This window comes from Rattus norvegicus, chromosome 1, assembly GCF_036323735.1.
Source record: "Rattus norvegicus strain BN/NHsdMcwi chromosome 1, GRCr8, whole genome shotgun sequence".
Classification (NCBI taxonomy): Eukaryota; Metazoa; Chordata; class Mammalia; order Rodentia; family Muridae; genus Rattus; species Rattus norvegicus.
Window position 1 is genome coordinate 42,820,323 of NC_086019.1, and position 23,620 is coordinate 42,843,942.

The 23,620-nt window shown below is 41.9% G+C and overlaps 1 protein-coding gene across 11 annotated transcripts in view; it reads left to right on the forward strand.

Annotated features, from left to right (window-relative positions):
- Window positions 1–21,405, forward strand: part of Plekhg1 (pleckstrin homology and RhoGEF domain containing G1) — a 229,705-nt gene extending 208,300 nt beyond the window's left edge. For 8 of the 11 annotated variants that reach the window (XM_063273307.1, XM_063273299.1, XM_063273321.1 and 5 more), the window contains 6 exons: window positions 1,759–1,792; window positions 2,282–2,365; window positions 4,176–4,214; window positions 6,430–6,452; window positions 10,151–11,786; window positions 17,860–21,405. In XM_063273307.1, the coding sequence (XP_063129377.1) occupies window positions 1,759–1,792; window positions 2,282–2,365; window positions 4,176–4,214; window positions 6,430–6,452; window positions 10,151–11,786; window positions 17,860–18,911 (2,868 nt within the window). In that variant the 3' untranslated portion in view covers window positions 18,912–21,405. Of the gene's footprint in view, window positions 1–1,758; window positions 1,793–2,281; window positions 2,366–4,175; window positions 4,215–6,429; window positions 6,453–10,150; window positions 11,787–14,680; window positions 17,694–17,859 lie in introns of those variants that run through there. The other 3 variants (XR_010057385.1, XM_063273325.1, NM_001190999.1) reach the window with 3 other exon arrangements.
- The last annotated feature ends 2,215 nt before the right edge of the window (window positions 21,406–23,620 follow it).

A 23,620-nucleotide genomic window follows, 5' to 3' on the forward strand; every position in this document is an offset into this window, starting at 1 on the left:
TACATACTGAGCCAAATTAATTGAGCATAAAGATGAAGTAAGTGCTTTTATGTGTTAAATGTTAAAGTGCAACTTAGCCACTTTCCAGAGATCAAGCTGTCATTCGAGTTTGAAATTAATTCCAGCTATGATCTCAGTATAAAATAGGAAGATAAATATATGAAGTAGAAAACTATTTTCCTCAAAATTAAAGAGACTGTTACTGTTTTATTTTCCTGTCTGTGCCTCCATTTTTTAAAATTCTGATTATCTTTCAGGCCAAATAGTTTTACATGATATCGCAGACTGCAGCAAATTAGAAACAAAATCATTTTAGTTAATATAACAGCGTATGTCAATTAAATTATATTACCCTTGGGGAAAATGTAAACAGCATTGGAAAGGAAGAAACATCACCTCAACTGATTTCCTCCCCTGAATCAATTGGTAAAATGATGGATTAAAACAACCTGTCTATGTCTAAGCATTAGCAACATATAGCAACAAACCTCAAAGCATTCTGGGTAGAAGTGCCAAGTGTGTGGAGAGAGGAAGCCTCAGGCATTGGGCTCTATTCCCCAGAAGGGTAGAGACAGGGGCTGTGCCTGTGCATGACAGTTGATCCTAATGGCACTGGGAAAGGTAGGTCCTGTTACCACCCCCCCCCCCACCTTACAGCTGAGAAAACTAATCCGGAGAGGTGAGAGAGCTGCCCCCACGGGTTGCTCTTAGACATAAATGATTAAACTGCAAGTGTACGTAGTATGCTGCAGGTTGTTTCTGCTTTTGCTTTTACTCCTCTAAACAATACAGCATAAAGCTTATCTATAAGGCCTTTACCTGGGGGTATTATAAGTAATCTAGAGCCAATTTAAAGTTTATAGGAAGACATGTACAAGTGCCGTATAAATGCTCTATCTCTCTATAGAAGATTTGGGTATCACAGTCTTGTTCTTGCCTCGTTGCTGTGATTCCCTGAGGAAAGAAGCAGCTTAGGGAGGACGGGTTTGTTTCAGCTCACAGTTCCAAGTTACACTTCATCATAACAGGAACATCAAGGCAGGAACTTAAAGCCAGTAGTCACATTATATCCAAAGTCCAGAGCAAAGAGAAATTAGTACCTGTGGGCTACTACGAGCTCACTGTCTCTGGAGTAATTAAGGACACAGCCCCAGGGTTATGACACATACCAATTGGTTTTCCCATACCAATTAACAAAATTAAGATACCCACCCCTAGATATGCATACAGGTCAACTTGATCTATGCCAGAGAGTCTCAACCTGTAAGCCAAGACCCTTTGTGGGGTCAAATGACCCTTTCACAGAGGTCACAGATCAGATATCCTGCATACCAGATATTTACAATATGATTTTTAACAGTAGCAAAATTATAGTTATGAAGTAGCAACAAAAAAATGTTATGTTTGGGGATCACCACAGTAGGAGGAACTGCATTAAAGAGTCGAAGCATTAGGGAGTCTTTCATTGAGACTCTGTTCCCAAGTGAGACTAAATTGTGCCAAAGTAACAGTTAAAACTAACCATCAAGTCTTTGCTGTAGTGGATCAAGTGGACAGCGTATGCTAATCCTCATCAGGATAATCTTTGAATCTCCTGAACTATGTATTAATGCCTAAAAGAAATAGTGAGGGTTTGAGGGTTTTCTTTTTCTCTAAAATCCATTTATTTGGGTATGATAAGATCTCCATCACACTTGTTCATTTAAAAAATTAATGGGAGGAAAAAAATTAATTCTATCTACATTTTCTCTCTTTCAGGCCAAGCAAGCAATTCTTGAAATGGATGCCATCCGTAAGTTTGTTGTTGTTGTTATTGTTGTTGTTGTTGTTGTATTTTGTGTTGTGTTGTGTTGTTGTTTCCTTAGTATTCTTTGAGATACTGTTGTTCATTTGTGACCATTTCAAAGCCCGTACATTGTCATTTATAAGACACTAGCAGCAGTTCACCCTGCCTTAGCAGCTGGAGCAGACATGACCATCCCTTCCTAAGATACTCATTTGTTTCTGCTCTGAGTCTCTGGTTTATCTGTGGGGCACTGGATGGCTAGCCACACTTCTGGTTTCTGTAGATCCTAACACTGTCAGAGCTGCCTCCACAAAGGGCTCAGCTTTACAACATACAGTTCATTTATCCTTTTATCCACTCCTTAAAAAAAACAAAAGTCCCTTTTGATTATTTACAAGAACAGCGAAACATTTGTAATGTAGCACCAAATTCTGAAAATTCCAGCCACCCTGTACAGTCACTACCCTTCACTTGCTCCTGTGGTTCTCTTGGCAGACCATCCAGGCTTCTGTTACGATCCTAAGGGAGAGGTGAAGACACCATGTGGTTCAGCACCACATCGGCTGAGGCGGAAGTCAGGTAAGCAGGATGTTATCATCAAACTGTAATGCCAAGAGGAACAGGAAGTGAGTACTTTCTAACCGATAGGCATTTTCTGGCTGCTTGTTGTGTGAATACAACCGAGGCTACCATTAAAAAGATAAACAAAACAAAACCAAAACAAAAAACCTCTCTAGCTTTTCTTTAAAACTCCTCTCTACTTAATTTTCTCCTAGTGAATATAAAATATGTCAACCAGCCGGGTGTGATGACTCTGTCTTTTGTCCCAAGCAGAGGCAGGCAGATCTCAATGAATTGGATGCCAGTCTGATGCTATATAGTAAGTTCTGGGCCAAACAGAGCTCCACAGTGAGACTCTGTCACAGGCAGACAGCTGCTTTATATGACACCTTGCCAATGACAAATACCCCCTTAAGGCCTGTTTGCAGTTGCTTGTGGAAAGTATACCTTGTGATTGACACATACAGCATCTTCAAGCTTACTATTCTGATATGTGTTTGCTAAGTCAGATGTCATGTCACATGTCGTATTCTCTTAACTCTCAGATTTTGGTTTTATATGATGCTTACCAAGTCCATTTTCCCCTTTACTATTCTAGGGTAGATAATGCCTAAGATTTCTGCTTTTAAGGCCCTTTGTGAAGGAGACCAAAAAAAAAAAATTAAGGAGTAAACAACAGTCTCTTTGATAAAGCTTTGGCACGTGTGGATAGAAAAGAGAGTGGAAAGATAGAAGAGAGAGATTCCAGGAAGAAGAAAGATTTCACAGAGCCAAAGGCTGGTAAATACCCTTGACAGAATGTGAGGCCAAGGCAGGTAGAGCTGAGATCATCCAAGCACAGCCCTGGGACCTGAACCAGCAGCCCTTGGGACAGACAGGATACGCCAGCAGTTCTGCCTGGCTGGAGTGAGGGAAGGAGCTGAGGTGGAAGAAGATGAGGCACAGTAGAAAGATGAGGAGGGAAGGCTGCAGATAGGAGTCTGACCATGAAGACTCAGCAGGCCGTGCATGAGTGAAGACAGCAACTTGATGGAGACCAGCAGCCCTGCTGGTCAGAAGTGACAAAGGCCTGGAAGCAGAACAGTGACTTGCATCAGGTTTAGGGATGCGGAGTGGTAACTTTTAGTGAGCTAGTGCATCCATTGGGGGAAACCAGAGAAGTTGAGAATGGCATCACGGTCACTAGCTTGATAAACTGGCAGCAAATAGAGGTGAAAGTTCAAGAGGAAGAAGTGAGCTCTGACTGGGAGGAGCAAGCTGGCATAGCCAAGGCATGAGTAAGCTGTGCAGCCTAGAACATAACACCCAGTTACCAGCTCAGAAGCTGCAGTGGGACGGAGTCCTTCCAGAGGGTGGTGAATTGGTACAGTAGCACCTGCTCTTCCCTTCTGACTCCTGACCCTTTAGAGTTTATCCAGCCATTTCAGCAGGGTGAATGGCTGGTACCTGAGTATCCCTGACCACTGAGAATTTTGATAAATTCAACAGAGCTTTAATACAGCTCAGGGCTGTGGATGTTGCTCCATTGATAGTGTGCTTGCCTAATATGCACGAAGCCCCGGGTTCCTTCCCCAGCTCCACATAGGTGGGGCTCATGCCTGCAATCTTCAGGTCTGTAATCTCTGTACTGGGGAAATGGAGGCAGGAGCGTTGGGAGTTCAAGGTCATCCTCAGCTTCTTAGCAAGTTCAAGACCAGCCTGAGATGCATGAGATCTGTCTAAAACAAAAGGAAACTGTCTAGAACTCTTAAAACATCAATAAGATACTAATTTATTTATGAGGGGAAATATTGATTTGCAAATGATGGTGGCTTTGCTCTCTCCTCAGAGCCTTCCTCTCGATCACACAAAGTGTTGAAGACCAGTGGTAAGTCCAAAAATAGTTACATTTTTCACTCTCATTAATTCTGAGTCAAACGTAACAGAAGAAAATTGTGCGTTAGGTGCACTGTAGATTGGTGAATTTGTTAGCCCGACTGCAGGAAGATTAGCTATGTCTGTAAACAAAAGAGTCTTTGCAAACAGTCAATTGATGCAATCTGATCTGACAGACATAATTACCATCTATCAGAAAAACAGAAATACTATCAACAAAAACAAGAGGGAAAAACCCCTTAAATGTATATATCTAATATATATGCTATATATGTCTAAGCACATACACATGCTCCAGCTTCACAGAAGAAACAAAGCACCAATAAAATTTAAAATTTGAAACATCATCTGCATCCATAATTAGAAAAAACATTCATTTAAATGAGAGAAATAGGGGCTGGGGATTTAGCTCAGTGGTAGAGCGCTTACCTAGGAAGCGCAAGGCCCTGGGTTCAGTCCCCAGCTCCGGAAAAAAAAGAACCACAAAAAAATAAATAAATAAATAAATAAATAAATAAATAAATAAATAAATGAGAGAAATAGAGGCAAGGAAGCTATGAATTTGACCAAAAGATACTGCAAAACTCTTGTGGAGGAGGGTAAATTTTTACAGCTTCTTCTAAGAAAATTTAGTAATTCCCATGTGTGTTCAAAGCGGGCATTTGCCTTTGACTCAATTTGACCTCTAGGCCCATATAGATGTGTCAGCAAGTATGACTAGAACCCTGCCTGGACTCTTCACAAGGCGGGAGAGTCTCACAAGGGGCTGGGCCTTGGTATGGTGGAGGCCAAGTCTCATTCCACATGCTCAGAGCACTTGGTATCACTCTTGTGTTCCTCCTGGTACAGAACAGTAACTGCAGAAACTATCACTATATGATGGTCATCCTCAGCTTCATAACAAGTTCAAGGCCAGCCTGAGGTACACCAGACCATGGCTAAAAACAAAAGGAAATAATGTTTCTTCTTCTTTTCTATATAATTTAAACTACCTAGCTCTTTTTAATTTTATGTGCACTGGTGTTTGTCTACACCTATGTCTATGTGAGGGTGTTGGAACCCCTCAAATGGAGTTACAGACTACGAATTGCCATGTGGGTGGTGGGAATTGACCCTGGATCCTCTGGGAAAGTAACCAATGCTCTGAACCATTGAGCCATCTCTCCAATCCCCTGTAGAGCTCTTAAGATGTGAATAAACTACTAGTTCTGTACAAGGAATACTTGACTTGGTGGGGTTTTTTGCGACATTTTAATAGCGCAGCATAAAATGTCTATCTAGTAGGAAGTGGTCTGTTTATGCACATGATAGGATGTTCTGTTGTTAAAAGTCAGTCTCTATCTACTACCAAATGCCTATAGATTTAGCAGAAAATATATTGAGGTGTATTGCATCTTTATTTAAAAATAAACAGAGCAACTGTGCCTTGCAACAAGCTGGAGAGAGTAGTTGTGGGATCCAGAAAGATGAGCTGAACTGTCCCACTATAGAGATGGTTCTCAACCTGTGGGTCATGACTGTCTTGGTGCCCTTCTATCTCCAAAGATATCTCCAGTATGACTTACAACACTTAAAAAATTACAGTCATGAAGTAGCAGTGAGAATAATGCCATAGAGGGTATGGGGGTCATCACCACAATATGGGGAACTGTATCAGAGTCACAACATTAGAAAGGTTGTGAACCTCTGCTCTAGGAGGAGGAATTTGTGGGGAAAGAAGTCCTTTTTATAAGCTTGCATAACTAAACAACTCTTAAAGGTGAAATTTGTATCATCGGGGTATCTATAAAATACAGGCATGAATCCCTCTCAATGACACGGCTAAGGAGACCTGTGGATAAAGACTTCATCTTCATTTAAAACCCCCAAATGTCTAAAAACCAACAGAAGCCTCCTTGCATCTACAGGGGACTCCCATGGCCTATGGCATGGGTTTTCTTTTCTATGTTTTTGTTGGGAAGTTTAGGGACCTATTTCCCATGAGCTGTTGCCCTCGGGGATGCAGGAGACAGCTTTGGCTCTCAATGTAAAGTGACCCTGCAGTGGGAAAGGATGTAGAACATACATGAGGGACCCAAAAGGCTCAACGCTCTTAAGGCTCAATTAGTAGCAATACATATACAAGCCATGTAAGAATATGAGTGCTTACCTATGTATGGGATAAACTTTAAATTCTCAAACTTAAAACATTTGTATTTACTTTTCAGAAACCGCACAAGATATCCAGAAGGTAAGCACAGCCACATTTCTCCTGAAGGGTTCGCTGTGGGCGCCTTTCACCTTAGCGTCTATCCTTATTGGTCAGGCCCAGCCTAAAGTGTCAACATTTACTTTCCATTTTGACCTTCTTATTCAATTTGCATGTTTATCCTTGATTTAAGGGAAAACTAATTCTTTTCAACTTATTCCCTCCCTGTCGCACCTCTTTCAATTCAGGCATTTCTACCCATCTATCCCTACGGCTCACCTCTCTCCTTAGAAGCTGTGCCTACCCTTAGGAAGTAACCCTTGGGTAAAGCTAGTGTGATTGGTCTATTACCTCTGTTCATGTTAAAGCCAGCTCCTGACCTCCTAGGTATAGCTCCCTTCCCAAAGCACTGGCTCAGGTGACCTTTTGAATATGGTCCTAAGGCAGGTTCAATAGCGCCCAAAGTCCCTGCTACTTGGGAAACAGAGGCAAGAAGAGTACATGAATTCAGGAGTTTAAGATCAGCCTGGGCAACATACTGAAACTCATCTCAAAAAAAAGAAAAAAACCAAAAAACAAATATATATATTTATATTCCTTCTGCTGATATAGCAAGTATGATGCGTAGAATACAATGAACCTTTGCTACGCCAAGTTGTATCAGTCAGGGCTTGTATTCCTCTGACAAAAGATTAGGAGGTGGGAAACATTCCCTAGTAGAGCTGCGCTTGCAACCTAGCACGTCGGAAGTGCTGAGTTAAAATCTTACCAGAAGAGCTGGAGCAATGGCTCAGAGGTTAAGAGCACTGGCTGGTCTTCCAAAGGTCCTGAGTTCAATTCCCAACAACCACATGGTGGCTCATGACCATCTGTAATGAGATCTGGTGCCCTCTTCTGGCAAACAGGCATACATGCGGGTAGAATATTGTATACATAATAAATATAAATCTTAAAAAAAATCTCACCACTAAAGAAAAAGAAAATAGTTTAGTCCTATTGAAAGCTATGTGCCCAGATTTATCACTTGGAAAGAGGAGCTGTGAGTATCCTGACTTGAGTGGCCACTGATGAGCTGTCTTAATGAACAGACAGTTCCTAGGGTATTTATTGTAGTTTCTTATGTAAAAGCTAAGGATCTGTCCTTCTTATCCAAGAGGGCATGGGCCTGGCAATCTCTCCTCCAAATCCCTTTTACATTATGGTTTAGTCCAAGGACAGAATGAGCTTGTTTATAAAGGCTGTTGAGGGGATTGTGGAGGGTGGCTGTTTTCTCATTTTAAAACCCTAGCACTTGGGAATCAGAGGCAGGAGCATATCAGTGAGTTGAAGTGAAGTCTGGCCTACAAAGTGAGTTCCAGGCTAGCCAGGACTACACATTGAGACCCTGTCTCAAAAAGCAAAAGCAAAAACAATAACAAAAATAACAACAATAACAACAACAACAAAAGAAACCCTACTTCAAATTGTCTAAAAATCAGCTTCAACTTCTGAGGTGATTTCAGTGGCTCTAAGATGGACTCATTTTTTTTTTCAGATACTATTGGTTTTCATTTGGAAACATTTGAAACGTTGTAACTTTATTGATTCATCATTATAAAACCTATTTTCTGAGCTCCGCTTAAATTGGGTCAGTGAAGAAGGTACCCTGCCCTTCCATGTAGCTGTGGTAATCCTGGAGCCGAGGCTCTCTCAGTACCTAAGTAAATGTTAAAAGTAAAGCTTTTCCATCTCCGGAACTTTCCAACAATGCTCAACAAAGTCCAGCCAGGAAAGTCCACTTAGGAACTGCTACACTATATGAAGACAAAAGCAACAAGGAAAAGCAAAACAAAACAAAAACTACCAGTGTGTTGCTTCAGTAGCAAAATTCCATCTCCTAACAATAATGTGCTGAGTGTAAGAACAGACAGACCTGTTACTTAATAACAGTTGGGTATTTTTTCCAGAATATATATCCTGGACCCTTCACCCTCTGTCTACAGTGACTAAGCTCATATATAAACTTGGGTTAAGACCTGGATTCAATCTACTTTTGCCATTTATAAACACTTCTTGCTAGCTATTTAACATTACCAGGATCTAGCTTTCTACTTTATAATATTATTATCAAGACTTACTATGATAATATAAATTTTTTAGAATTATTTATTACACACACACACACACACACACACACACACACACAAGCTATCTTCAGACCCACCAGAAGAGAGCATCAGATCCCATTAAAGATGGTCAAGAGCCACCATGTGGTTGCTAGGAATTGAACTCAGGACCTCTAGAAAAGCAGTCAGTGCTCTTAACCACTGAGCCATCTCTCCAGCCCTATAATATAATTTTTAAAGATGCTTAATACAATATTTGGTAAAAGGCAAATGTATCCACCATAAATGATAGCTGTTATCAAGTTAATAAACACCCAAAGTAGACTTTGTGGAAAAGCAAAGAAAAAAAAGGTCACTTTGGTCCTGGTAAAGGTTTCTGGCTTATATTCTATGCTGTGACCAACAAGACATTTATTATTTTTTAATCTTAGAACCTCATCAGGTCTCTGAATGACATATTGGACACAACGTTTTAGCTTCAAAAAACACTGCCATCTTTGTTCATTTTAGGTGTTATTAAGATACAGATTAACATCAGGTTTCCTAGTAACCCAAACCTCTGGGACTTCTGGGGATGGACAAGCTCCAGAATCATTTTTGGTGCAAAAAACAAAGCAATTTTATTAGGCCTTCAAAGGCTGTCATGACTTAATGAGTGAATATTAACTTAGCTCCATTATAAGTAGCTTCTGGGTCCCTGTCTTTTACAAGCATCATCTCAGGAAAAGATGTTAAAATGTCAGATAAAAATATTTATAAAGGCAATAAAATGATACACAGATATTTTCTGTGTGTGAAATTTTATTTTAAAAGATTAAGTGATTAATTAATTATTAAATGATTAATTTTACATTTTAAAGTTTTAATAGAAAAGCATTAGGAGACGTTTTACTTCTGTACTACCTACTCCTACCTTTCCTGTTGTGCTTTCTGTTACTACAGACTGACAAGTGATAAGCAGTCCTTGCTAATCTGATGTTTCCAATAGGTTACTTGTAGGGCTTTAGTCAGAAACATGTCTCTCTGTGGTCCTATTTAGTTTGAACAAGCTGTAACTACTTCAGCTCCTTGAAGCTAGTTCTTCTGTGTACAGAATAGTATCTGGGCAATATCCCCTCCAGTCTGCAGCTCCCATTGTAAGACCCGGGCCAGTCTATTCTCCTCATACATTGATATCCTCAGGAGATGGAGGTTTTAGGATACATTTAGGATGTAGGATACATTTCTACATGTAGAATACATTTGGTTATTTATTTTATGTGATTATACTGTAGCTGTCTTCAGACACACCAGAAGAGGGCATCTGGTCCCATCAAAGTCCATTGTGAGCCACTATGTGGTTGTTGGGAATTGAACTTAGGACCTCTGGAAGAATCATCAGTACTCTTAACCCCTGAGCCATCTCTCCAGCCTATAGCCCAGTTTTTAAGTAAATATCCCTGCCATGTCTTCCCCCTTTTCAAAAATCTGAAGTGTTCTTCAAGTCAGTGAAAACAGACAATGTCTATTGGTCATTTTCTTTAAGAATGTGGCCATCTGGTTGCACAGGTGGCTGCACAGGTGACATTCCCCAGTCACCTGTGGAATCTTCCTTGTGGTATAATCATTCAGTTCATATGTGTCTGTCTGATCCAGGTTTCTAGAGAGGAAAGCTCTTCCCAGCTAACTTCTGCCGTACCTGCCCAGAGGAACCGCCAGCCCGGCAACGCTGCAGTCCTCAATATGCTTCGCGGGGGAGGCAGTGTTAGAGGCCTGTGGATGGATCACCACATCCAGCAGCCCTTCTTTCCAAGCCGCCGGACTCCACAGGAGAATGAGGACGATGATGATGATTACCAGATGTTCGTCCCGTCCTTTTCTTCCTCGGATCTCAACTCCACCAGGTTGTGTGAAGAGAACACTTCAAGCCGCCCTTGCAGCTGGCATCTGGGACTGATTGAGCCCACAGAGATCTCCAGCTCTGGTCACAGGATAGTCCGACGGGCCAGCAGTGCTGGTGAAAGCAACGCCTGCCCTCCTGAAGTAAGACTTAGGGACAGTGATGGCTCCCAGTACTGTCCAGGGAGAGAAATGCAGAACAGTCCTCAACCAGGAGGACAGGGAGGGATGACTCCCTTTGGGTCATCCGTAGAGTTAACTATTGATGATATAGACCATGTCTATGATAACATTAGTTTTGAAGACTTAAAGTTAATGGTTGCTAAGCGGGATGAAACTGAATCCTCTTTCTCCAAATCATCCAGAGACTCTGTTCGCCCCAAGAGCACCCCAGAGTTAGCCTTCTCAAAGAGACAGGCTAGCCACAGTACAAGCTCTCTCCACTCAAAGAAAGAGACAGCCTCCAGCGGTCAAGAGGCATCCAACCAAAGCATACATGAACACCAGGAAGTGGAAGAAAACATCTATGACACCATAGGTCTTCCAGACCCACCATCGCTGAACTTTCAACGCAGCAGCCTTCAGCAGCCCAAACGGAGCACCTTCCTGGGTCTGGAAGCTGATTTTGCATGCTGTGACAGCCTGAGACCATTTGTCTCCCAGGATAGACTCCAGTTCAGTGAGGATGACATATCTTACCACCAGGGACCCTCGGATACTGATTATTTGAGTTTGTTATATGACTCTCCCCGCTGTAACCTGCCTATTGCAGATAAGACTCTGTCGGACAAATTGTCTGAAGAAGTAGATGAAATCTGGAATGACCTGGAAAATTACATCAAGAAAAACGAAGACAAGTCGAGAGACCGTCTCCTTGCAGCCTTTCCAGTGAGCAAAGATGATGTGCCAGAGAGGCTGTATGTCGAGAGCACCCAGGAGCTGAGCAGAGATGCAGGACGTGCCACATCTATGCTGGCCCTGCCCGGAAGCCAGACTTTCCTCACGCCTGGGGAAAGCAGGGTTGTCAGAGCTAGCAGGGCCAACTGCTCCCTGGAGGATGACCTTATTTCAACAGAAGGCTCCTTCCTAAGTCTTAACCAACTCTCTCTGGTCAGTGACGAGCCTTCTGAGGACAATCCCTATGACCTGGCCAGCTGCAGCCTGCCCCAAACAGACCCGGAAAACCCTGACCCTAGGATGGAGATCACAGACAAGACCAAGAGCAGGGTCTTTATGATGGCCAGGCAGTATAGTCAAAAGATTAAGAAGGTAAATCAGCTTTTGAAAGTGAAAAGCCCAGAGTTGGAGCAGCCACTGTCCAGTCAGCATAGGCCCATTCACAAAGATCTGGTGGCCATCTTGGAAGAGAAGAGGCAAGGAGGACCTGCCATTGGTATGTTCCATACTCTATTCTTCCTTATCCAGAATCATGTGTGGGAACAACTTCCCAATTCTTACTGTCCTTAGAAGGAATACCCCCATGATGACACTGCCATTCAAATCTCAGACCACAAAGGCCACAAAGCCACTGTTGGCCCTTCCCACTTTACCTCAGTTGGATCGTGTCCACTAGAGCATGTTTGGGCCTCAGGGTTTGGTACACATGTAATATTGCTACAGAGTTGATACTTTTGGGAAAACATTTCTCAAAAAGAGCCAGAAATGTAAAAGAAGTTACCCATTTTAACCTGTGCAAGAAACATAAGCATTTTCCTATGAAACACATCTACAGTGTGTTAGGGAGCAGATGTGCCTCAAAACTGGTAAGGTTCAGAATCAGCTAGATTGGGGCTGCTGTTTCTTACAGAACATCAATGAAAGTGCTCACCCTAGTATGAAGTAAGGGGATGGCTCAATTGGGAAAGTGCTTGCCAGACACAAGACCCTGAGTTGAGCTTCCCAGACCCCATGTGAGTGAAAAGCCAGCTGTGTGGCACATCTGTCACTCAAGGCTGGTGAGGCAGACACCAGGAGGGTGGGTCGCTACAGCTGGCTGGCCAGTCAGGCTGGGCTCACTGAGACCCTGTCTCAGAAGATAAGGAAGTGAGCAGTTGAGGAAAACATGTAACATGGGCCAGGCCTCCACAGCCACAGACATGTACGCACAACCCAGAAGTTTCCAGTCCTGCTAGCAAAGACAAAAAAAAAATTATTTACTTCTATCTTCTGTGTGTACAGAAGCACTGACCTATTTGTATGCATTTTTCCAAACTACCACATCTGCAATTCTTTGGCACCCACCTAGTTCAGCCACTACTGGGTTACTTTAAACAGCAGCTTCCCTTCGGTCAACAGCATCTCACCTGGTCCCATCACTTAATGCTTACAAGAAGTTTGAACTCTTCAATCGGACTTCCTTGGTGGGTATAACTGGGATTTTAGATGTGACATAGGTGAGATCAGGGGTGCAGCAGCAAGTAGGTCACAGTGTGACATGTTTAAGGACTGATCTCTGAAGCTCTGAGCTGGGAAGAAAGTATACAGCTTAATGAAAGAAAACATAAGAGGGACGTTCTCCTTGGGGGCTCTGATCATCCCCAGACTCTGATTTCTTGGGTTGGAGCCAGGAATCTGCCTCTTTTATTCTCTTTTGACAGGGGGGTCTCACATAGCCCAGGCTGACCTTAAACTCTCTGTATCACTGAACATCTTGAACTTCTGATCCTCAAATTCCAACCTCCTCAGTGCTGGGATGATAGGGGGATGTCACAGATACCTCATTTTATGTGGTGCTGGGATTGGACTGAGAGCTCTCTGTGTAGCCTTCCAGTTCAGCCACATCCATATCCCCCGGGATGTGCACTTTAAAGTCCATCTTGTTCTTAGGAACCTTGCTCTTGTCATGCCTTGTGACACAACCTGAAACTCCAGGCCTTGGGGTGTGGAAGCAGGGAGCTCTATAAGCTCTACCCAGTTCCAAGCCAGCCTGAGCTACGTAGTGAGGTTCTGGTTTGTTTGTTTGTTTGTTTGTTTGTTTGTTTGTTTAAGGAAGAAAGAGAAAGAAGAAAAGCAGAAATCCTCCTATTTTTCTGACAAAACAAAAACAAACAAACAAACAAACAAACAAAAAAGACAGAAACCAAGTCAGACTCCGTGTTGCACACATCTAATCCTAGCACCCAGGAGGCCAGGGCAGGAAGATCTTAGTTTGAATCTAACCTGGGCTACATAGAAAAACCTTGTCTCAAAAACAAAAATCAAAACACAAACAAAACAAAACCACCTAAATCAGCCTCATGACAAGGCACATCCATGCACATAACACCACTTAGACAAGGGGATGTTACTAACCTCCTTTCTCTAGATTTGAATTCTTTCTCTCAGTGGAAACCAATCAGTAGGAAGAACAGATCTACATTGTAAGTGAGTGCAATAGATCAATGAGGAAAAGAGAGGCTTCCCTTTCAATGGCTTCCTAGCAGACCTGGAAACCAAGGCTTGCACTTGGTTTCTGAAAGGTTTCCCAGGCTCTTCTGAGTTCTTCTTTATAATTAAAATTAAAGTAAAATTTGATCTCTGAGTGGCTTCGAGAGAGACCAGAATGCTTTGTGTCCTGATAACGCTAAGTCATTTACATTTCCTTTCCAATGCTTGTCTTGCCACTTGTTTTATACAGGAAGTGACTTCAGGGGGACTCTGGGGGCAGGAATAGGTGGCCTTGGAAGCTGTTGCACAGCAGCAACCTCAGCCAATGGTGGAGACAGACCAGGCCCTTGTTTTCTAGATTCAGAGGAAATACACTATTAAGGTTTCTGATGACGACAATGTTAATGGTGTCAGCAGACTATAATTTAGCAATAATATCCAGGGCCGGTCCACCTGGTTTATGAACCAGCCACTAAGATGCAAATCTCTAGAGCTCAGAACAAAAGAATTTGAGACCTGTAACTTCTGTAAATAAATTTCTTTTTGCCCACCTTTTAAGTATCGTGATTGCTGGTTGGGGTTCCTTTTGCCATTTTTACTTCTGGTTTGTCCTGCTGTCTTCTTGGGGCCCCGTGTCTCTCCTCAGCTTTGTATCCAGGTCTTTTCTGGACGTGCTGGGCCACTAGGCTACTACTGACTTCCTCCTCCAGCAACAAGGAGCATCCGAGGTGCTCTCAACACCCCCCAAGGTGTCTTCTTAGAATGCCGATTCCCCAACACATGGCAGGAATGTGCCCCTGGGGCCTGCCATCTCTCAGCCCTGGCTCTATCCAGGCGATCGAGGCCACTTCCTGTGCCCACTAGGCTTTCCATCCGTTGACAATGTGACTCCTTTTCTCTCTCTCGTTTATCTGGGCACAGGACGTCGTAATCGACTGGACCGATTCTCCAGACTTCTGCGCATGGGCCTTACCACTTTGCCAGGAGCTTGCTCTCGGTGTTGTGCGGAAGGAAGAGCGCCCTATTCACCTGCTGAAACCCTCGAGCACCTTTATTGAACTCTGTCCCCCGGGTCTACCGGCCCCGGGTCACATGTCCACCTATAAATCACCCAACCAGGTCCAGTTGCGCCCACCGTTAAGAGCCTATTGCAGCATGTGGCCAAATTGTTCAGTGCTAGTATTCGAGACCAAAGAGGCTGCTTGGGTTTCTGTATCTTGGATGATAATTCTATATAGAATTGAGAACTCAGAAAAAGTAGGGAAGGCACATTTCTATGCTTCTATCTGAGCAACATCAGAAATATCAACATCTTTCTAACCCTCTGTCTTGGAGACAACATGTCTGATATTTCCCGCCCCAAGAATTATTTCAATTTTTGTCTTTGATAACAAGAACTCCAATTTTAAAACTTTCAGAAAAAAATAAACCAGAATTAGCCTGATCTTACCATGTAATTGTTATGTTTATGTCCTATGTAGATAGTAAGATCACAGTCAAACTTTGACCCAACAGGACTTGCTCCGCTTGAGAGACCCCCTTCCTACACATCTCGCTAACAGGGTCTATTTAGTCACAACTTGAGCTCTGAAAACTTGTCTTTTTCCTATTGGCATCATGCAAGTTGTAAACTCTCTCATGTGGGAATATTGAGACAAGAAATAACTGAAATACATTTCCTTTTCTAGTGAGATACATCAAATTCAGAACTGTATACGGCCCTCTCTCTTTTATCTAAAGATTTGATCCAATGCCATCTGTCTGCCTCCCCTTTCCTGCTGATGTGGCCTGATTTCTATACTATCTTGACTCTATTGGGTGGTCTCAGGAAGGCCTATGCTCAAAAGGAAAGGGGAAAAAAACCCATATAATGAAATAATTGAGACCAATTTGTTTCTAGAAGCTTTTTGGTTCTCAGAGCAAAGTGTACAACATTGTTCTCTATAACCAAAAACTCACAGGCTATCTGCAAAAATAAACTAAGCTATAAAAGTGATTAGCTGTATGACTTTTCAGTGTGTGTGTATGTGAATATATACATATAAGACTTTTAAAACATTTATCTTTTACATATGTATAAAAATATGTGCCTGCATATGTGTATATATACCATGTGGGTGCAGGTGCCCTCGGAGGCTAGATAAGGGTGTTGAATCCCCAGAAACTGGAGTTTGAAGGCAGTTGTGATCCACCCAATATAGGCATTCTGGAAGAACAGGAAACACTCTCAACCACTAAGCCTTCTCTCTAGCCCCACTTAGAATTTCAGTTGGGGAAAGGGTTTTGAGTAGAGTAGGGACTGTGGGAGATTTTGAGGGATGGATGAGACTTGATCAAGCAAAGAAGAGGATGGTATGAGAGGAATGGCTTGAGAAATACAATGGATACCTTAGACATGATGAAAGTAAGGAGCCATGTCCTCCTATAAGACATTATGGGTAAATTTATACCAGAATACTTTTATTTGAATTGTGAATTAGCTCTGTTCTCCCTCAAGTTATTGTCTCTTTGTCACCTTGTGGAATTTCAGTGCTCTCTGACTAGTTATAGGTCAGCTCAGGGCTACATACAGCATATAAGGGATGGCATGGGCTGAATCATATATATGACTTTGCCTAAAGCCCCAATTCCCTGTGGTTTGGTGTCATAGTTAATGCAACATACCAGGCTTTGGGAGAACAGTGACAGAAAATGTTGAAATGCACTGGATGGTTATGCAGTGTCTCTTAAGGCTCTGCTACATTTGAATTCATGTCATGAGTCTTTACTATGCTACTTAAGGAGGGATTTGCCAATGTTTTGCTTCTAGAATTCTCTGAAAAAATAATCTCTGACCTTAAATGCACTCTGAAGTTTGAAACCCAAAGCATCTAACTGTAAACTCTAACGAGATGTTATACAGAAGCTTTGATTATCAGGCAGTAGGGGTCAAGGGGTGACAGGCTGGAGGGGTTACACCTAAGAGCACATGATACTAGTGAGGTGATTCCATCTTCGAGGAATGTAGACTGGAAGAAATAACAAAAGTTCCACTAAATGCATATCTCATTGCAATTAACAACAGGTTACCAACCATCTAAATAGTTCATACACACACACACACACACACACACACACACACACACATCATATATATGTATATATATATATGATTTATATTTATATATATATATATGATTTGCTCATTGTCATAGGCGGGCTTGACTTCCTTCACTAATGTCATACAGATGAGGTCTAAGCAATACATGGGTTCACGGTGTTCTTCAATATTAGAAAAGTCATGTGGGCCAGGATCATAGCTGGGAACTGCTGGCCTAAGAGAATGACCTCTCTTAAATAGCAAGATCTAGGTCATGTCTTTAGAGATGACTATATTCTGAAGTGAGACAACATGGAGAATGTGCTGCTGCTTAATTTTCTTGGCAAGTGTTTTTGTGAAAGTAACTGTCAAATCCTGTCCTTCAGTCAGTGCCAGAGAGCATTCAGCTATGGAGTCTATGAGCATTGGTTCTTGATGGTTTTGAGATAACTCTTGGCTTTGGAAGAATGGACAAGGATACATGAGCTAGTCTTTACTTGTGCTAAAGGAAAGAATTCTCCTAATGTTGGCTGCCAGGCAATGGCTACAAGGTTATCTGGAAACCAGGGGTGTTGGAACAGCTCTCAGGAGCCAGCTTCTCTAAGAAAAACTTGTCAGAGGGCAAACGAGAGTAGTATGAAGCCAGGAGAGGCTACAGCATTGTGGTCCTGCTTTTTTTAGGACATGAGGTATTTTTATGCATCAGAATGTAAATCCTGGCATTCTCATTTGACAATGCTTGTTTTGCGGACTAAAACCATTTTGTGGGTTAAAGGAGTTTTCATGACATGCTCTGTACTCTTGCAGATCTGCTGTTCAGATCAAATAATGTAAAATCCAATCAAAGGAAATGAACTCTTTATTAAACTGAGTTATTTTTATTAGTGTGGCATTCAGTGACTACTCCCCCTTAATCTTAAGTCTTTTTTAATAAGTCGTTTTGGGTGTTGTAGTCTTAATTTAATCTTCCTATACAAGGATAATCCTACGTGTATTTATTACTTCGTTATCTACCTTCCAGGTGCCAGGATCGCTGAATATTCCCAACTGTATGACCAGATTGTGTTCAGAGAGACACCCCTTAAATCTCAGAAGGATGGCTGGACCAGCACCCAAGAACCCGCACTCCATAGGCCTGCATCACCTCCCCAGGTCCAGGGCGCTGGTGAGGACTGGCTTTGGCATTCGTCCTACAGTAACAGAGAGGTGGCAGATTTCTCTCCCCAGACAGAGCAAGACTCAAAATCAAAATACCCCGTCACGTTAGAGAGCATCACAAAAATTATGCCCAGACAGTTGTCTGCTGCTTGTTCAGTACCTTCTCTCCAAGGGTCGGACCCTCTGCTGGGCTCTGTGCAGCAGCGATGCAGCGTAGTGGTTAGCCAGCCCCACAAAGAGAACTCCGGTCAGGGTCATCTTTACAACTCGCTGGGTCGCAAAGCAATCAGCGCCAAACTCCAGCCATATAGTAGACCCCAGTCATCTTCCTCAGTCTTGATCAACAAATCTCTGGATTCCATCAACTACCCCAGTGAGACAGAAAAGAAGCAACTGCTCTCTTTACAAAAAAGTCCCAGAGGCGCGAGCCAGCAGGACTTGCTGTCGGGGCTGGCGGACTCATGCCAACAGGACACAGGCAAACAGTCCGATCTCACGCTGCAAGACTCACAGAAGGTTCTGGTGGTAAATAGAAATTTACCCTTAAGCGCCCAAATCGCGAGCCAGAACTACTTTTCTAATTTCAAAGAGACCGAGGGAGATGAAGACGATTATGTGGAAATCAAGTCAGAAGAGGATGAAGTGAGACTGGATCTCTCTCCAAGGCGGAACAGGAAGTCTGACCCAAAGATCCCGGACCCTGACTGTTCTGATAACATCTGTCGCCACAACACGCCTTACTCTTTGAAAGAGCCAGTGAGTGGCAGACTTGGGCTTCCTCCTTACCTGACAGCATGTAAGGACTCTGATAAACTGAACGATTATCTGTGGAGGGGGCCATCACCCAATCAGCAAAACATTGTCCAATCTCTGAGAGAGAAATTTCAGTGTCTTAGCTCAAGCAGCTTCGCCTAGGTTTCTAGAACTGTCCGAATTAGCTCCTTAGCAAGTTACCAATACAAATGAGATTGGTTTTGCTGTATTTTTTTTAAATATATGCCAGTTTAAAACAATTTTGTAATAACAAGAGGGTAAATGTGCTTTCCTTTATAGCACAACTCTTTGAGTGGCTGACCATGACAATTACCCCTCCACATCCTGACAGTAGCACCCACTTTTAGAATACCTTCTCCCCACATCCCAAGGAGTTCTATACTGTGACTCAGAGGCACTGCAAGTGAGTCTCTCTCACGGTTTTCAAAAAGAGAAACTAGAGTTATTTAAAGAATTATGCTTATATGCAACACCTCTATATTCGTGACAAGACTCAGAATGACACATGCCAGGGACCGCTAGATAGCCTTGTCATGTATTTTAAGGAAACCATGCTGGTGTCCCGATCCCATTTCCTTGAGATGCCAACATGCTGTGACTATTGAAAAAGTTTAAAAAGTTAAAATGTAGCCCTAGTACTGACTTGCTCTTAGGAAAAAAAAACAGTTTTTACTTGTGTTCCAGGACAAGGCCCAGACGGTGTGCCACTACTTAGGATAATTCTACAATTTCTGGGGTAAAATAAACTCTTTCATGGCTTAAAGGAAGCCAGTCTTAATAAAATGCAAGCCAAGTTGATTATTAGATAAGACAGGGAGAGTTCTGGAAACACCCTACTTCTTCATATTTGCAAGAGAAGCAGCATCGCCCCTGTAAAAACAACAGAACAAAACATCCCGCTGGACGGACTACTGTAGAAACCTGTCTCTTACTGATAGAGAGTAAAAATGCACTTAAATGACCCATCTAGAGCAGTTCTTTGTAGACACTTCCTTGAGCTTGAACTTTCCTGAGCTTGCCCTACTGGAGGAGTCCTTGCCAGTAATGGGCAAGACTGTACTTTCTAAACAGCTGGTAACCCAGGGCCTCTCTCAATGTTTTGGAACATATAGAACAGAGACTCTGGTAGCTGGGTTCCAACTAGTAACTTTACACTGTCCTTACGGTCTCACACAGCACTTCCCCGTGACAACACGCAGGATAGATAGGAACAGAGGATGAAAAGCAAGGCGCTGTGATACAAAAGAAAAAGAAACAAAGGCGAGTTTGATGCTACTTCATAAAAGCATCTTATTAAAGACTCCGTGAGTGTCCTTTCTGTTCCCATTTTATACCATGAAACATTCTGGACTCTTCCCTCACCCACTCAGTCTCCATTTTAACATTTCTTTTTATTAGAATTAAACAATCTGTTCCATTTAAAAAGATATGACAGTAAGCATAGAGAAAGATGTCTGGCCTTTCGTGTAATGGTAAGCCATAGCTTCCCACAATTCTTTCTCTCTCTTTAATTCCTATTCCCTTTTATTCTTAACTGGACAACATAAAAAATGTGGCCATCTTTATGTCCCAAATATGCCTCTGAGGGTTTTTTCGTTTGGTTGGGTTCTTTTGTTTGTTTGTTTGTTTGGTGGGGGAGTATTCTTGGGGGGTTTTTGTTGGTTTTGTTGTTGTTGTTGTTTCGGTTTTTTGCTTTTTTTGTTTTTTTTTTTTTAAGAATTTCTTGTTTTCAACCCTGTACTCTTCCTGTCCAAAGTGTTTGAGGCTGAAGGAGACATTTGGTGGTGGAGCCCTTGCCCAATGGTCTGAGAACCTTGACTTTTCCCCAGCACTGAATGATGTGGCTCTGAAAACATTCCCCCCTTTTCTCCATTGCTTCTTTAAAACATGACATAAGGTTTCCAGATCAAGCAATAGCAAAAAAGATTAGAACGCTGTCCTTCGAATTTGCTAGACAAGTATGAACAGTTGTATCACTTGCTTTTGTTTGCTTTTTTTTTTAGTTACTTAACTCTTATCCAAGAATGTAGTTTCCTGATTTTTTTTTACTTTTAGTTTAAATGAACCACATTCCAATACAGTTCATGTTACTGTTTTGAGTCTCAGAAATTAGCAATTCTTCACACCAGTGTTTTGTCACATGGTTTGGTGTCACCTGCAAAGGAGAATGTCATGTTGTACAAAATATCTTATGTAAGTGGTCCTTTAGGTTCTAGGATAAATCTGTAGCTTTCTTGATCATGTTTGTAGACCAAGCTGCAGACTTTGAGAGCCTGTGTCTGTGTGTCTGTGTGTCTGTGTGTCTGTGTGTGTGTGTGTGTTTATGCATGCACACACCCTTAGATGCTCCCTCAATGTTATCAATCTAGTGCTTTTGTTTAAAATAGTTTCTTCTGAAGGTGGGGGTGGGGATGTATATAATTGGGAACATTTTCTGTACTTAAATGTCCTTAACTGGGTTCCTGTACTGAAGGTCCCATCATTTTTTTTTTTATAAGTTCACTTTTCACCTACTTTTTTTCTTTGTGGCGGGGAAAGCAATGTGTCTTGGAAAACATAGTTTAAATACTGTATATAAGACAATGAAAGTTAGTAATGTCCATTATTTAATAAAGTTTGTAAACTGGAAAGTAAATTTTCATTTGAATTAATGTGTTTGCACTAGAACATTCTGATTTTTTTCCATACTGCTTGGCTATCATACTCTTTCTTGCCTTGTGAACTACAGAGAAAATGATTCAAAGTAAAAGTATGTCCCAGGTAGCTTTATCAATTTTTGACCCATCAAAATTCCCTAGAATCATCTTATAGGAATACCTGTGGGCAAGTCTCTGAGGGATTGTCTTCCTTACTCATTGATGTAGGAGGGTCCAGCCCACTGTGGGTGGCACCATCCCTAGGCAGGCGGTCCTGGGTAAGAAAGCTAGCTGAGCATAACTTGCTGCCTTGTGAGCCAGAGAGCAAGGTAGCAAGCCACATTTCTCCAGTGGTTTTCGTTTCAGGTTTCTGTCTTAAGCTCCTGCCTCAACTTCCTTTAAATGATAGACTGTGGGCTAGAAGTGTAAGCAAGTAGAGATAAGCCCTTTCCTCCTCTAAGTTGATTTTGTTCATGGTGTTTCTCACAAGAGCAGAAAGGAATCACACCAGAGGATCTCTTTGACTAATAAATTTTCCAGTTTTGGATTGCTTTTGAAGTAGTAAGCTTAGTGTCTGAAATGGTTTTTGTTTTCTTGACAGGAGTCTAAAGTAAGTCAGTCACTAAATTAAATCTTTTCATTGAAAATGTAATAACAAGACATCCCTTTATTATTGAACTGAAAAGTTAGTCTAAATTTTTGCTACAAAGTAAGGCTTATGTCATACAACTTCATATTCCAGCTTTTCTTTGTTAAAATTGCAGAGACAAAGCCAGGCCGGTGGTGTCACACAGCTTTAATCTCAGCATGTGAGAGGCAGAAGCAGGGGGATCTCTGTGGGTTTTAGGCTAGCCTGGTCTACAGGATGAGTTCCAGGGCATCCAGGGCTACAGAGTAAAACCCTGTCTCAGAAAACAAAACAAAATAAAATAATAGAAAGAGAAAGAGACAAAAGAGAGGGAGAGAGAAACGTGCTTCTATAAATGGATAATTATTGATGCTTTTTAAAGCAATCCACTTCCAAATATAAACCTAAAGCCCTAGCCAATTGAGGTGAAAATACAGGCTGCCTGTTCCATCCATGGAGAAAAGCTGTCGAGATTCTTTCTCTGGAGTACTTCTAGGCATTTCTGAGCATCATGCTGAAGAGGCATTTGATCTCCCTGATTGTGATGACTTGCTATAAGTCATGGGTTAAATTCAGACAAGCCAATGGCAACAATGAACCAATGCCATGTATAAATCCTCTGCATTAACTCCTCAGAAGAAAGAGGCAAATATTTCAATGTCTACTAAGTTGTATTTTGATGTTAGGAAACAAAAACAATATGAAGAATAAATGTTAATAGTCCTTTATGTACCCCAAGTCCACTGTGTGACCTATGGCTTTCTCTAGCTGGCCAGATATGGCTATACTCAATTCTTTCACCCAGGAATGAGAATTAAGTAAAAGAAACGGTTGCTGGATTTTCACAATTTTTATGTCAATGTGGTTGTAATTAGAAACCTTGCAAGCATGAGATCTGAAGCCTTATTGTATATATCAATTTTTACTTTTAAAAGCCTCAAGACGTAAATACAATTTCGGGTTTGTCTTCTCACCTCCCATCCCCATAACTAGGTTACAGCGATGGAGCTCCGAAGCTACTGGGGCACTGTGTTACATTTAAAAATTAGATAAATGCAAAACCTCACTGCACAATGTAGAGGAGAGATTGTCTCTTTCTCCCCTCTTGATCCTTACCTGGATACTCCGTTTGGATCTAGGAGTCCAGTAAATACATAACCAATTAACATGAGAAAAATATTATTAGTTTTGCATAGACATGGGATACTTCCAAAAGAAGAAGAAGAAAAAAAAAGAAAGAGTGGTAGTTTTACACATCAATAACTGAAAGAATGCAAGCACGGACAAACAGAGCTTCAGGCAGAGCAGTACATTTGAGAGATATGAACAGATATGAAGTCAGAGGTCAGGTGGCAGATGTAGAGTCTAAGGGAAATGAGGGATGCTTCACAGCTTTATACAGGTTCACCAGTGACCCGTCTCTGATATCAAGGTTATTCTCCAGAAGAATCTATATGGCTCATTGTAGTTAACACAGGCCCAGTGCCCCACTCCTGAAGTTAGAAAAATGTCAACTGATTTTACCTTAATCAAAACAATTAAGCATGTTCTAGAATGGTACAACCTTCGCTCTGTCCATCAACCTA